The sequence below is a fragment of the Camponotus vicinus genome, unplaced genomic scaffold, assembly GCF_025532165.1.
Source record: "Camponotus vicinus isolate PSW18456_S1 unplaced genomic scaffold, iyCamVici1.0 SCAF_2, whole genome shotgun sequence".
Lineage (NCBI taxonomy): Eukaryota > Metazoa > Arthropoda > Insecta > Hymenoptera > Formicidae > Camponotus > Camponotus vicinus.
The window spans coordinates 21,245,043-21,260,502 of NW_028141956.1; the positions used below are offsets into that span (position 1 = coordinate 21,245,043).

Genomic DNA, 15,460 nt, shown 5'->3' on the forward strand with positions numbered 1-15,460 from the left:
CTCGAGATAAGCTATAAGAATATGTAATAAAAAATAGGGGGATTCATTTAAAAAAATCAAGTTGACCTTAAAATGACCCCTAAATTGGACTCCAAGGTCAGAGTCAAGGTTACCATCAGGTGTCCCCCTCTGAACCCTACAACTTTTGTATAAAACATTTTTTTCCATCTTGCTTACTTTACGAGATATTTGCGTGCGTCGATTAAAATGACACCCTGTATATATATATATATATATATATATATATATATATATATATATGGTGTGTGTGTGTGTGTGTGTGTGTATATTAAATCCCTTCAATCTAGATCTAATTTCTTATTACTTTTTCATATGTTAAGGGTATTACGTTGATATAAATATATACAAAGTATTATTGCATATACATACATACAAATACACTCGTCAACAAAATTATCGCGTAGATAATTTCATGTCAAATTTTCGCATAACTTCAAATAAGTATAACTTCGTTAAAAATGGTCGTATTTGAAATTTTTTTTTCATTTTCAAGCTGGAAGTCTCTATTTTAAAAATCATTTGTCAGATTTAGAATTTATCCAAAAAATTGCATAATTTGACGCATTCTATGAGGTGGAATAAATTTTTTCCCAAATTTCATGATCGTAAAATATGGACTTTTATGTGTGAATTAAAAAAAATGAAGATTGTATAATTTTTTTCACGGAATTATGACATATCAAAGTTAGCTATACATTTTTGTTCATTTACCGCCAGCATTAGCATTACTCAGGCAACAATTAGAGCCTACATCAATATGCATGAGCGTCCGCAAGAGATTATCCGGAGACGAGGCGGCAATACACATTTTTAAATATGAACATTTCCACATTCTCGTCCTCCAACACACACACACACACATACACACGCGCGCGCGCGATGCGCCAAATCCGACTAGCAATCTCCTCGTGGTGCGCATCGGGTAATGCTAATGCTAGCGGTAAATGAACAAAAATGTATAGGTAACTTTGATATGTCATAATTCCGTGAAAAAAAATCATACAATTTTCATTTTTTTTAATTCACACATAAAAGTCCATATTTTACGATCATGAAATTTGGGAAAAAATTTATTCCACCTCATGGAATGCGTCAAATTATGCAATTTTTTGGAGACGTAACACGTCCTTACTTTTAAGAAGATGACGAGAGGTGGGGAGGATAAATTCTAAATCTGACAAATGATTTTTAAAATAGAGGCTTCCAGTTTGAGAATGAAAAAAAAATTTCAAATACGACCATTTTTGACGAAGTTATACTTATTTGAAGTTATGCGAAAATTTGACATGAAATTACCTATGCGATAATTTTGTTGACGAATGTACATATATATATACAGGGCGATCCTGAAAAACGTTATGTCTTTAAAATGACGTATTCCTGACACCATTCTAAGACAATTTTTCCTTTACCAAAATTTGATTTGAAGCGTAGTTTTTGAATTATGAGCAAAAATAGTTAGTAAATCACGCGTCGGGTACAGAAGGCAGGCAGGAGCGGCGCGGCGTGCCGCGAGCGCGGGCGCAGCTGACCGCCCGACGGGTGATTATCACCGCATGAGTCACTAACTATTTTATCTTATAACATAAAATTATGCTTTAAATAAAATTTTGGTAAAGAAGAAAATGTCTTAGAATTACGTCAGAAATACATGTTCCTTAAAATAACGTTATTTTAATAATGAAAAGTTGTTCCGGATCGCCGGCCGTCCGACGTTGCAATCAGCTGATTGCTACACGCGATGTGTGTATGGCGGAGTGTGTGCGTAAGAGAGAGAGAGAGAGAGAGAGAGAGAGAGAAAGAGAGAGAAAGGGAGGGTAGGAGGGACAGACATTCATACACACGCACGCACTTTTTTTCTCGCTCTCTTTCTCTCTTTTATGCAACACTCATACACTCTCTCATTCAGTCTCTCACTCACACTCTCTCGATCACTCACTCACTCACTCACCTGCTTACTCACTTGCTCACTCACCTTGTAGCAGCGTAGCGAATCTTCATGCTATGTATTGTTGTTATCTGCTGCACGGTTATGATTGCTAGAGATGCGCGACACATCGAAATTTGTTCGATTATTAGTCTCACACTCGATTGACACAATACAGATTACACGATAACGAGTTTACTGTTTATTCACTCACTATTAATTTATCGATACCAAAAATTACTTTCAAAGAAACGCGAATGCAAACAGCACATGACTCGACGCGAAGCGACGGACCGCGGAGACTGCGCGACCACAAGAGTTATGTTGCCAGAAACGCGACACGCGACATCTAACAAACGACTTGCGCGTGGCGCGTGATTGACGCGAGATAAGACGAACGATCGGCTAAAACCTTCGCATTGCGAATGCGGTAGAAAACATGAAACGTATAATGACATACTTAAAAAATTAATTATTTATTATAAATAATAACTATTTTTAATTATAATAAATAATTATTATTTTAAAAAGCATGTGTTGTACGTTATTACGTTTTCGAAATTATTGCATTCACGATGCGAAGATTTAAGTCAATCGCAAGAATAATGTAATTTTAATTACAATAATGTAATTTTAATTACATTATTCTTGCGATTGACTTAAATCTTCGCATCGTGAATGCAATAATTTCGAAAACGTAATAACGTACAACACATGCTTTTTAAAATAATAATTATTTATTATAATTAAAAATAGTTATTATTTATAATAAATAATTATATTCGCGTTTCTTTGAAAGTAATTTTTGGTATCGATAAATCAATAGTGAGTGAATAAACAGTAAACTCGTTATCGTGTAATCTGTATTGTGTCAATCGAGTGTGAGACTAATAATCGAAAAAGTTTCGATGTGTCGCGCATCTCTAGCAATCATAACCGTGCAGCAGATAACAACAATACATAGCATGAAGATTCGCTACGCTGCTATAAGGTGAGTGAGCAAGTGAGTAAGCAGGTGAGTGAGTGAGTGAGTGACCGAGAGAGTGTGAGTGAGAGACTGAATGAGAGAGTGTATGAGTGTTGCGTAAAAGAGAGAAAGAGAGCGAGAAAAAAAGTGCGTGCGTGTGTATGAATGTCTGTCCCTCCTACCCTCCCTCTCTCTCTCTCTCTCTCTCTCTCTCTCTCTCTCTTACGCACACACTCCGCCATACACACATCGCGTGTAGCAATCAGCTGATTGCAACGTCGGACGGCCGGCGATCCGGAACAACTTTTCATTATTAAAATAACGTTATTTTAAGCAACACGTATTTCTGACGTAATTCTAAGACATTTTCTTCTTTACCAAAATTTTATTTAAAGCATAATTTTATGTTATAAGATAAAATAGTTAGCGACTTATGCGGTGATAATCACCCGTCGGGCGGTCAGCTGCGCCCGCGCTCGCGGCACGCCGCGCCGCTCCTGCCTGCCTTCTCCTACCCGACGCGTGATTTACTAACTATTTTTGCTCATAATTCAAAAACTACGCTTCAAATCAAATTTTGGTAAAGGAAAAATTGTCTCAGAATGGTGTCAGGAATACGTCATTTTAAAGACATAACGTTTTTCAGGATCGCCCTGTATATATATATATATATACAGGGTGAGCCATTTTAATTAACGCACGCAATTATTTCGGAAACAAAGCATTTTAGAGAAAAATGTTTCAGACAAAAGTTTTATGGTTTCGAGGGGGCCATACGATGGTATCATTGGTTTGACCTTGAAGAGTTATTTGAAGGTCACATGAAGGTCACCTTCAATTTCTTAAATGGAACCTACTATTCGTCATTGCATATTCTTGTAGCTTATCTCGAAAGCTTTCCAAAGCACTATAATTAAGTACTTTTTTGTTAAGTACTTTTTGAGTTATGAGGCTTGAAATAATTTCTTAATTTTACATAAACCGTAAAATATCTTGTAAAATATTCATTTTTCGATTATCTTACCTTAATACTTTTATGTACAAAATAATGAGAGGAATCAATTGGTGTAAAGAAAACACATAGTTGTTTTTAAGAAAAAATATGGAATTGTTAATTGCAAATTACATATTTTTTCTTCAAAACAACTATGTGTTTTTTTTACACCAGTTGATTCCTCTCATTATTTTGTACGTAAAAGTATTAAGGTAAGATAATCGAAAAATGAATATTTTACAAGATATTTTACGGTTTATGTAAAATTAAGAAATTATTTCAAGCCTCATAACTCAAAAAGTACTTAACGAAAAGGTACTTAATTATAGTGTTTTGGAAAGCTCTGGAGATAAGCTACAAGAATATGCAATAACAAATAGTAGGTTCCATTTAAGAAATTTAAGGTGACCTTTATGTGACCTTCAAATAACTGTTCAAGGTCAAACCAATGTTACTATCTTATGGCCCCCTCGAAACCATACAACTTTTGTCGGAAACATTTTTTCATAATTTCCATATTTTTCGAGATAAATGCCTGGGGCGATTAAAATGAAACACCCTGTATATATATATATATATATATATATATATATATATATATACAGGGTGTTTCATTTTAATCCGACCAGTCGAATATCTCGAAAACCAAGCCCGGGAGAGAAAAATATTTCAGACAAAAGTTGTTTGGTTTCGAGGGGGCCATAAGATGGTATCATTGGTTTGACCTTGAAGAGTCATTTGAAGGTCACGTGAAGGTCACTTCAATTTTTTTAAATGGAACACCCTATATATTTTTGCACACTCTTGTAGCTTATCTCGAGAGCTTTCCAAAACACTATCATTAAGTACCTTTTCGTTAAGTATTTTTTGAGTTATGAGGGTTGAAATAATTTCTTAATTTTACATAAACCGTAAAAAATATCTTGTAAAATATTCACTTTTCGATTATCTTACCTTAATACTTTTATGTACAAAATAATGAGAGGAATCAATTGGTGTAAAAAAAACACATAGTTGTTTTTAAGAAAAAATATGGAATTGTTAATTGCAAATTACATATTTTTTCTTCAAAACAACTATGTGTTTTCTTATATATATATATATATATATATATATATATATATATATATATATTACGTCGCTATGTTGCTGCAATATCATAGTAATGTTGTAGCAACATTTCGCAATATTTCTGCAATGATGCAATCTTGCAGAAAAATGTCGCAATATTGTTGCAATCTTACAACGTACTGTATGAATTCTCATGGCAATAGGAATATCACAGCGATATTATTTTTCCATTGCAATATTGGAATTAAATATATCATGAAAATTACTAGAATATTATAGAGATATCACAGTAATATTAAAATGTACGCCAAAATAAATCGCAATAATATAATGGTGACATATCGCAATTACCCATTACCATGATTTATTATACCGTTATTTATTATAATATTTATGTAATATTGCAAAGAGGGAGAAGTAACTATTTCCCATTTACTCATCCAATTTCAAATGGTTTATTTAATATTGCAAATTCCCTGTTAGGATTATATAAAAATTATACTGACCTAAAAGAGAAAGATTTGGATCTTATGTTAGTACCCGTCCTTGTAGGTTTCATATCCAATTCATGAGAACTTAAATACGAGTTAGTTAAGTCTGATTTCATTGCGTAGTGGCAAATGTAGGAACACATATATAACAATATTATATTGTAGTAATATATATTCTGTTATATTACTGTTGCAATGTTGCAAATTAATACATATGATATATCACAGTTTTATATCATATAGATAAGATTTGTGTTATATTATTTGTTATTTTTACGTAATATTACTCCAACAAGCAGTGTTTGTTGGTATTATATACAACTGTAGTCTTATAATATGCATAATAAATTAATTTTAACAATACTTGTTTCATGAAAGTGAATTATATGTACACACACCGGCAGGAATGATGTCCCAGTATGTATGTGTTGACGGTCGACGTCATACGTACACACACCGGCAGGAATTATGACCCGGTATGTATGAGTCTTCGACAGTCAACGCATACATACCGAGACACCATTCCTGCTGATGCGTGTACATGTTAACTTACTTAGTGTTTGAGTAATAATAATAATAAATATATTTCATATATATTCCTATTATAATATTAACATGCCAAAAATCAAGGTGATATCAAATTTCATTTTATTAACATTTTAATCTTTATTGTCAATAAGATGTCATTAAAACATATCATTTGACATCACTACTACATTGCTATTTAAAATGTAATATATTGCAGCAATGTAACTTTAATATTTTAACGTTATTTATAAACGTGTAATATGTTAGTAATATTTCTGAAATATTTTTAAAATGTGTAATATTTCTGGTATATTGCAATTTTTCTGTGATATTTCTGCTATATCCCGTACTATATTGGTTTATTATACAAGGTATCTGATAACTTTTTGCAGTTCTAAAGTGTGAAGGTAGATTGGCTCAAATCGAGAAGGAAAGTCCCATATTGTTTTGCGATATTTGCAATAATTAACGAAAAATTAATTAAAGAAGATCGGTCAATCTGCGTGAGTAGAAGCGCGCGGCGATGAGAGTCGTCCCACTGTAACCTTGTACTAGGCGCGCGGCGAAGCGGTGAATAGAGAAGAAGTGGTGAATGATTCCTTCCCCACTCACCGCTTCGCCGCGTGCCTAATATAAGGTTATAGTGGGACGATTCTCTTCGCCACGCTTCTATTCACGCAGATTGACCGATCTTCTTTAATTAATTTTTCGTTAATTATTGCGAATATCGCAATATAATATAGGACTTCCACATAACAATATATACTTCCTTCTCAATTTGAGCCAATCTATCTTCACACTTCAGAATTGCAAAAGGTTATCAGACACCCTGTATGTGTAATATTTCTAAAGAGTAATATCCCTAACTCTTGGCATAATCCAGAATCAGTGACATAACCATAATAAGGGGTTAGTTCCGCGCGCGCGCGCGCGTGTATGTGTGTGTGTGTGTGTGTGTGGGTGTGTGTGGGTGGGTGGGTGGGTGGGTGCGTGCCTGCATGTACGCGTGTGTGTGCGTGCATGCGTGCGTGTGTGTCTGTGTGTAGATAAGAAATCAGAATAATAAAGAGTTTACTGATATAATCTGATATTAGATTAGCAAAGAAACCGAGTAGAATCTGCTTTTGCTCGATTTCTACCAATTTGCCGTCAAATAGCGCACGTGCAGATTTTATTCAGTTTTTGCTATCTACTATCAGATTTTGTAAACAAAAGACCCCGCACTAAACCACGTGAAAATGGGCCCCGGCGAAAATGGCTGAATTTGAAATATGTTGTACCTTTTGGGTCACTGAACAAATATTTCCTCAAGCAAAATGTCAAAAAATGAACAGTTTGATCGTTTCAACCCTTCAAAAGCCTGAGGTCAGACCAACAAAGATATCACTTTCGGATCAATGCGATTATCATTATAAGGGAACAATATGAATTTTTAGTGAACAAAATAGTTAAAGAATAATTTGTTTATGACAGTATTGTTTAAACAATTTGAAAATGTCATTGTTTACAAGAACTGATTGCTGATTTAAAGTGGGGAAAATCACAACGGATAGCGTTTTTCTAACGCATTATTTGTTTTAAAATAAGCAATAAACAAATGGCTGATAGTGAAACCTATTCCAGTAGCCTGACCCTTAGTTATGAAAAAACAAGTACTGTTAAACAGAAACAATGATATTGAGTGTTTTTATTACACCTGCGATTAGCCTATATTATAATTACCGGAGTCTACTACGTGGAGGTTGCAGTGCGATTTTAAACTCTTTTGGGGTGCTTTTTGTACGTGAGTCCCCTTGCTTCTCACGATTCGGGGTGCTTTTTGTACGTGAGTCCCCTTGCCTCTCACAATTCGGGATGCTTTTTGTACGTGAGTCCCCTTGCCTCTCACCGCTCATCTATTCACCTAGTTCTATAGCATCATTTGGATTGATAGGCTGCGCTCTATTAGATGCATCCAAAATGTTATATTGTAGAGACGTAGCAGGATATAAAACATTTGGTTCATGAAGTGCGTATCCAAGAAACCATAATATACTGGCAACGTGAGCACACGAGCCAATATTCCTAGCACCTGTTTCACAGGTACAGTAGTATCCATGAATAATGTCATGAATATCATTATCGTGTTCATTCTCTTCAATGTTGTCGTATGCTATCCATAACTGATATGTTGCAGCATTGCGAAATCTAGAGTATAGTCTGACTCTTATAAAACCAGATTCGTCAATGAGTTCATCTAACTGAAACTCTTCTTGTTCGTCTCGTTGAATCTTATCCTGTATGTAAGAAGGTGCCAAGTGAATTTGATATACACCTACCGTTAGGTCTCGCAGATGTTTTAAGGTAAGGCGAGGAAAGTTAGGCACCTGATGTTGGTTAAGTTTTTTTCATCGTCCATTTCTATTACGAAGTTTGTCCGCTTCTACTCGCGCTTGCACAATATTAACAGTTTGGGATTTCTCTAACATTTCTCTCGCTAGTTACACATTGGCCTCTTCCATATGGATGGGAGGGTGATATCTGTTTATTATCGCTCTAGCAATTCGATAAAAGTCACCAAGATTATGTATATGCGGTACATTAATTATTTGAGAGAAGAATTTAAACATAGACTTTATGTGACCGTTTCTTGCTTCAACTAACCATCTTGTTTTTGTGATTAAACGCGATTCATTTGCTTCTTCTGTTGGTAGTTGACTCTGCTCCCGTTGAAGAAGAGCTGGTATTTTAACATGAATGCCTATGCGTTCAAACCATGGTAGCATCGCGATATCCTCGATCTACTATAAAAATATCACTATCTTAAAACCACTCTCTGATAGAATCAACATCCCTTTCGTACTCATTGCGCAGCATTGCAGTATCGTTATTTCGGGAGTCCGAAAAGTAGGGAAATATCCTTGAATCGCAAGGATATATCCGTCTGGAGCAACAACCAAAGCATGTTTTACTAAGTGTCGGCCTTTGTGAACACAATAAGATTGCCGCAAAACTCGAAAGTTATTACTCTTAGGGATATACAAGTAAGTACCATCAATGTAAGCGATAGCTCTAGGCACATTCGGCTCTGGATTATACAGTGCGTTAGCAAATTCCGTAACGTGCCTAGCTATGTAGCCTTCTCTCGTAATAGCCTGAAATCCAATATTGCTAGGTACAAATCGTTGCATTAAAGATTTTCTGACTGTACCTATGGCCAGACTTACAGCCTGTCTACTCGAATAATTGAATACTACCTTCAGAAATTCATCTGATAGCCCTTGTCGTAACTTACACAAAAAAGTCAGCAAATCTTTTTTTAGTTATATCTGTAGCTTCCAGTTTGAGGTACTCAATCGCAAAATGTAAACAGCTCGCAAAATTGTTCCTTTGTTATAGGAGTAATGGATTGAAATTCGTTGTCTGAAAAACAATTCTCATCCTCATACCTCTCTTGATTAATAGCCATGTTTCTTAGTTGCTGCAAAAATATTTGCAACTCTTTTCCTCGTATAACATAAGGTTCTATTAATTGACTGTAAGCCAGGGAGTAAAACTTGCAAGAAAAATCCATTTTCATCCAAGTGGTGCGGGCAAGATCTTACGTTAGGAGGTACATAAATATCCATAAGAACAAAGACTTTAACTCTACATTCGACAGACAGTCTATGTGTATTATGGTCGACGTGACATATAACACAAGAATGATTTGCTACTTGTTTCAAAACGTTCAACCTTGAGCAAGCAGGATCGCGTTGGATAGCTGCTATTTCATCAAGAACTGAACGATTACAATTTATACAGATTCTAGTGACATTTGTAACAAGCAAGTAGCGGATGATAATTTTCGTCACGTCTACGAATAGCAATGTCTCGTTTGTTTGCATTACCATCACCATCTATTCACGCCATTTGCGCTGGACCAAATGCTACGTTACATATGTAACATGGCATTCGATTTTTGAAAGCCATAATGATAAAATATAATAGGAGTATACGATAAATTATTTTTTTACAAGCTCGTTCGATCACAATTCTAGCCTTGGCATATATATATATATATATATATATATATATATATGTATATATATATATATGTATATATATATATAAGCGCAATTAAAATATACAGCATATACAGAGACCAGATTGCGGTGCCGTTTTTCCCATTCCAAGCGCGCGCTGGCGGGGAGCGGCGTGAGAAGCAGTATCGTTTACGCTGCGACGGTCTAGCGGTGTAACGCAGCAAAGGAGGCACCGTCGCGTAGAGTACAATATAAAATATTGTTATATATAATAAAATGTACAATATATAAAATATTGTTGTACTCTATGCGACTCAACTATCAACAGAAGGAGCAAATGAATCGCGTTTAATCCACAGACTTCTATCTTCTATATACTAGACTGCGTACATCCTATATATTTAGCCTTATGACGTGTATCCTGAAAATGTTGGCACACAGCGCATGCGCGAAATAGAGGACCGAAGAATGCGAAGAATTTTGTTTACATTTTGCGTTGCCATTTGGGCTTCGAAGTTACAAGAGGTTAAGTTGTAAATATTTTAATATTTTTAACAAAAATGCCGGCAAGGTGTGTGGTAGAAAAGTGTGAAAGTAGAAAAGTTAAAAACTGTGGGATATCTTTCTTCAAGTGAGTATATATGCAGAATATGTATATATATTGTAATGTATTACATAAAAAACAAAATAATTTATGCGTACATAAAATATTCCAATATTTTAAAGATTTCCATTGAGTGATCCCGATTTATTATCAAAATGGACTGCAACCATTAGTAGAATATTTTGGATACCAACTACATTCTGCGAAATTTGTGAATTACATTTCAAAGAAAACTATTTTTCTGGAACTAAAAGAAAAAGGTTAAAACCTAATGCTGTATCTACAGAAAACTTGGGTAAATATATGTATATTGATAATAAATACATACTTATTTTTAATGATTTTTGTTAATATTGAACTGAACTTGATCTAATAATATAAATAATAATGTAACAAAATATTTGTCCTTATAGATATACTTATACAAAGCGAGGTACCGTCAACCAGTGGCAATGACATACAAATTGAATTTGGTCCCAGCGAAGGTATATGAATATTTCTTTATCTGCAATATTTATAAAAACTTCAAACTAATAGAGTATTTCTTTTTACAGAAATAATTACAGGAAGTCAAGCACCTTCGATCATTGAAAGTGACATGCAAACTGACAATGTGTTTGCTCCCAGCGAAGGTATGTATTGATAATGCCTAATAAACTATAATTTTTATCAAACAAATCTTAATAAATAAACATTATTTATGTAGAAAATACACGAAACAAACGTAAAGCTATGGATGAACTTGGAGAGGCTCATTTAAGGATGCAACAATTTGAAAAAGATATCGAACATCTAAAAACTCATATACAATCCTTGACAGAAAGTCATAATAGTGAATTAGAAGAGGAGGCAAAAATGTTTCGGCGTCTATTGCAAGAACAAAAAGATAAAATGAGACAAAAACTTCAAAATGCTACAAAAAAATTAAAATTATTAAATAGACAGAAAAAAAGACGAGATGCGAAAATAGATAATTTATTGAAACAAGCTAAAGATAAAAAGATATTAGATAATGAATCATACAATATTTTACATAAAGATTTTAAAAGCACATTTGCACACCTTGTGCATAATGAACAAAGAAATCAAAACAAAAAATCATCTAAGGGTAGACGTTACGATGACGAGGTAAACAAATTTGCTGTGACATTATATTATCATTCGCCTAAAGCTTATCACTTTTGTATGTGTGTGTTTCTCTTTTCACTTTGGTCTTATCATCTCTAGTAAAAGGTCTGCCTGTTTTTTCAATTTTGCCTGCTACAATTAATGTTATGGTTTTTTATATATGGTTTCTTTATTTATATGTAATATTTTTGTACTTGATTTTTAATATTATGGATAACATTACACTTATAACAAAAAATATTTACGAAATGTGTTGCTAATTATAACTCTTACTACTTTAATATCACAATATATATTTATACACAATTGTCGCATTGGCTAATGTGGGATTTATTGCATATATTTATGTATATATGTAAAATGCATGATAAATATTTATATATAAATATTTCGTGCTTAATATGATAAAAGTACTCTTAACTAATATTCTAATTATTGCATGCTTGTAGAATTTTAACTATTAATATGTTTTTCAAATAAGTGAATTTTGATTGTGGTATAAACATTCAGTGTTTCTTTTAAACATGATTTTAAGTTTTTCTTTAAATATTGATAACTTTTTCATTATTACTTTTTTTATTATATATGAATCAAAATTCATATTATATACATCATCCAATATAATAATCAATATAATCAGTGCAATACCGTTTTACTAGAATTATTTTATTTCTTTATTAAAAGTAATCTATTATTACAGAAGAAATTTCATATTACCGCATCCAGCCTCTATTAGAAATTGGAGTTCTACGGTGAATGCAGAGCCTGGCTTCCATCGTGAAGTTCTAGATGCACTAAAAGTATTAACTCGAGAAGAAGATAGAGATTGTGTTTTAATTTTCGATAGTATGGCTATTCGGCAACAACTTTTATGGGATAAGCAAGAACGAAAATTTCAGGGATTTTGCGACTATGGACGTGAGATTACTATAGAAACAAATCAAATGCAAGCAAAAGAAGCACTCGTATTTTTATTAGTGAGCTTGAAAGCTGTGTGGAAGTTCCCAATTGGCTATTTTTTAAAACATCGAACAACTTCTTCAATTTTAACTGAATTAATTAAAACAGCTTTAATTTTAACAGCGGAAGCAGGAATAAGAGTACGTTCGATTACTTATGACGGAGATAGTACAAATTGTAGTGCGCTACAAAATTTAGGATGCAACATATTTGTCGAAAATTATAATGATATTAAAAATTTCTTTATACATCCGAGTGAAAATTATGAAGTACGAGTGATTCTTGATGCTTGCCATATGTTGAAATTAGCACGAAATGCACTAGCGGATTATAAAGAATTTTTGTGTGATGAAGATCCTATAAAATGGCAATATTTAATAGATTTGCACAATATGCAAAAGACATTGACTTTTAAATTTAAAAATAAACTTACTTCACAGTGCATTAATTACCAACAAAACAAAATGAAGGTTAAATATGCAGCACATACTTTCAGTGCTTCAGTTGCCGTTGCTATCGAATTTTTAAGAAAAGAGAAAATATTAGAATTTCAAAATAGTGAAGCCACGATAAAATTTCTTCGCACTATTGATAGGCTATTCGATTTTATGAACTCCAGAAATCCTTTTGCCAAAGGTTATAAAAAACCTCTTGTACATGCAGATTTGGAATATTTGCAGAAAATGACAAGAGAACATAATGAGTATCTATTCCATTTAAAAACACGAGACGGATTATTGCTCACAAAAAGTAGGCAAAGAACTTTTATTTATGGATTGGCATTAACAACAAAATCTATTTTGGATGTTGCATCTAATATTTTTTATCAAAATAAAACGTATAAATATCTACTAACGTACAGATTCTCTCAGGATCACCTTGAAATTTTGTTTTCGAAAATTAGGGGCCGTTATGGGCATAATAATAATCCAAATGTTCTCCAATTTAAATATGCTATGCGACAAATCTTAATGCATAATAACATAAAAAATTCTTCAAACATGAATTGTATTGAGCTAGATAATGATTTTAATGGGTCAATATTTGAATTCAGGTGGAAAAAGAAAAGGCAAGAATCATTGTTTAATAATAATGTAATATTAGAAACAGAGAATGATGAAAATAACAATCAAATCTTGAATATTGCTGAACCACAGCATTTTGGTCATTTGCAAGATAATATATTAAATTATATAAGTGGATATATTGCAAAAAAAATACAGAATAATATTGATTGTTACTCATGTGCGATGAATTTAATCGAAATAGAACGAGATCATTGTTATTCACATTACACATTTTCAAAGTTTCTTGATCTTTGTAATAATGGTGGGTTATTTAAACCTTCTACTAGTGTATATAAAATTACAAGAACTATTGAACATCAAATACAAGTACAAACTAACAACTTAACAAACTTGCATATTACAAATCTAGACATGAAAATTGTAAATAAAGTTAAAAATATATTAGCTTTAGATTCGACGATTTTTCGAAATTTTTTTTGTGAAGACGTTGATTTGCTGGAAGTCCCACATAAAATAAAATTAATAACATTGATAGCGTCAAGATACATACAAATACGATTATATTCATATGCTAAATTTTACGCTGAAGAAATTTTAAAACCTATCAAAAAAAGACACCGTCTAACAAAACTGATTTTATTTTCTAATGAATAGTTTATAAACATTATTTTTGTGTTGATTTTTTTAATCAAATGTTCTCGTTTCAAATATTTAATTTGTTTTTTGTTTTCATATTCTAATTCAAATTTTTTATATCTCATTTATATATATTTTTGTTGGGAAGAAGGTAAAATAAATATGTTAAAATTTTTATATTTATAAGAATTTATTAACTTTTTATATAATTTGTATTACGGTTTATACATTAAAAATTAATTATTTTATATATTATTGACTTTGTTTAATTATATTTTTTTGATATAATTAAAATTCTTGTTTGACTTTATCTCGCAATTATTTTAGTTTTAATATTATAAAATTATTTGATAACCTAAAACCGTGTAAGTCCTAGCAGACAAAATTGGTTCTCTATTTCGCGCATGCGCTCTAAAAAAAGGGTACGCTGATAAGCGGCAGTACGCAGTCTAGTTAATATATAGAAGTCTGTGGTTTAATCACAAAAACAAGTTTTGGCGTCTCAGTGATGGCGCTAGAGGACCCGTGAGTGCGCAGGCGCGCCCTCCACCAATCCAGACGCTGGACGTGGACAACACGAGCCACCAAGACTGAAGCCTCTCTAGAGGCAGTATTACCAAAGACTGATTTTTCCGTTATTAATTCAATTCTAATCTCCGGTAGAGAGCACATGTATTTTTGGTAGTCAGAAAATATATATATTGTTACGTGCTAAAGAAAACTCGAGAGTTCTTTCTGAGTACACCTATCTCTTCCTGCGCGTTCCAACCAACAAACCGCGGGCCGCTACAAAGTCTATGTTTAAATTCTTCTCTCAAATAATTAATGTACCGCACATAATCTTATACATAATCTTGGTGACTTTTATCGAATTGCTGGAACGATAATAAGCAGATATCACCCTCCCATCCATATGGAAGGGATCAATGCGCAACTAGCGAGAGAAATATTAGAGAAATCTCAAAGTGTTTTATCTTATTTTAAAACAAATAATGCGTTAGGAAAACGCTATCCGTTGTGATTTTCCCCACTTTAAATCAGCAATCAGTTCTTGTAAACAATGACATTTTCAAGTTGTTTAAACAATACTGTCATAAACAA

The 15,460-nt window shown here is 33.0% G+C and overlaps 2 protein-coding genes across 2 annotated transcripts in view; one reads left to right on the forward strand and one right to left on the reverse strand.

Moving 5' to 3' along the window:
• LOC145967177 (uncharacterized) overlaps window positions 1–15,460 on the reverse strand; it is a 109,716-nt gene that overhangs the window by 80,926 nt on the left and 13,330 nt on the right. The gene's annotated exons all lie outside the window — the stretch shown is intronic.
• LOC145966058 (uncharacterized) lies at window positions 10,346–12,585 on the forward strand. The gene is made up of 6 exons (XM_083089791.1): window positions 10,346–10,634; window positions 10,730–10,902; window positions 11,021–11,092; window positions 11,162–11,239; window positions 11,314–11,735; window positions 12,436–12,585. The coding sequence occupies exons 1-6, from the start codon at window positions 10,564–10,566 to the stop codon at window positions 12,469–12,471; spliced, it is 852 nt and encodes a 283-aa protein (XP_082945917.1). The 5' UTR covers window positions 10,346–10,563; the 3' UTR covers window positions 12,472–12,585.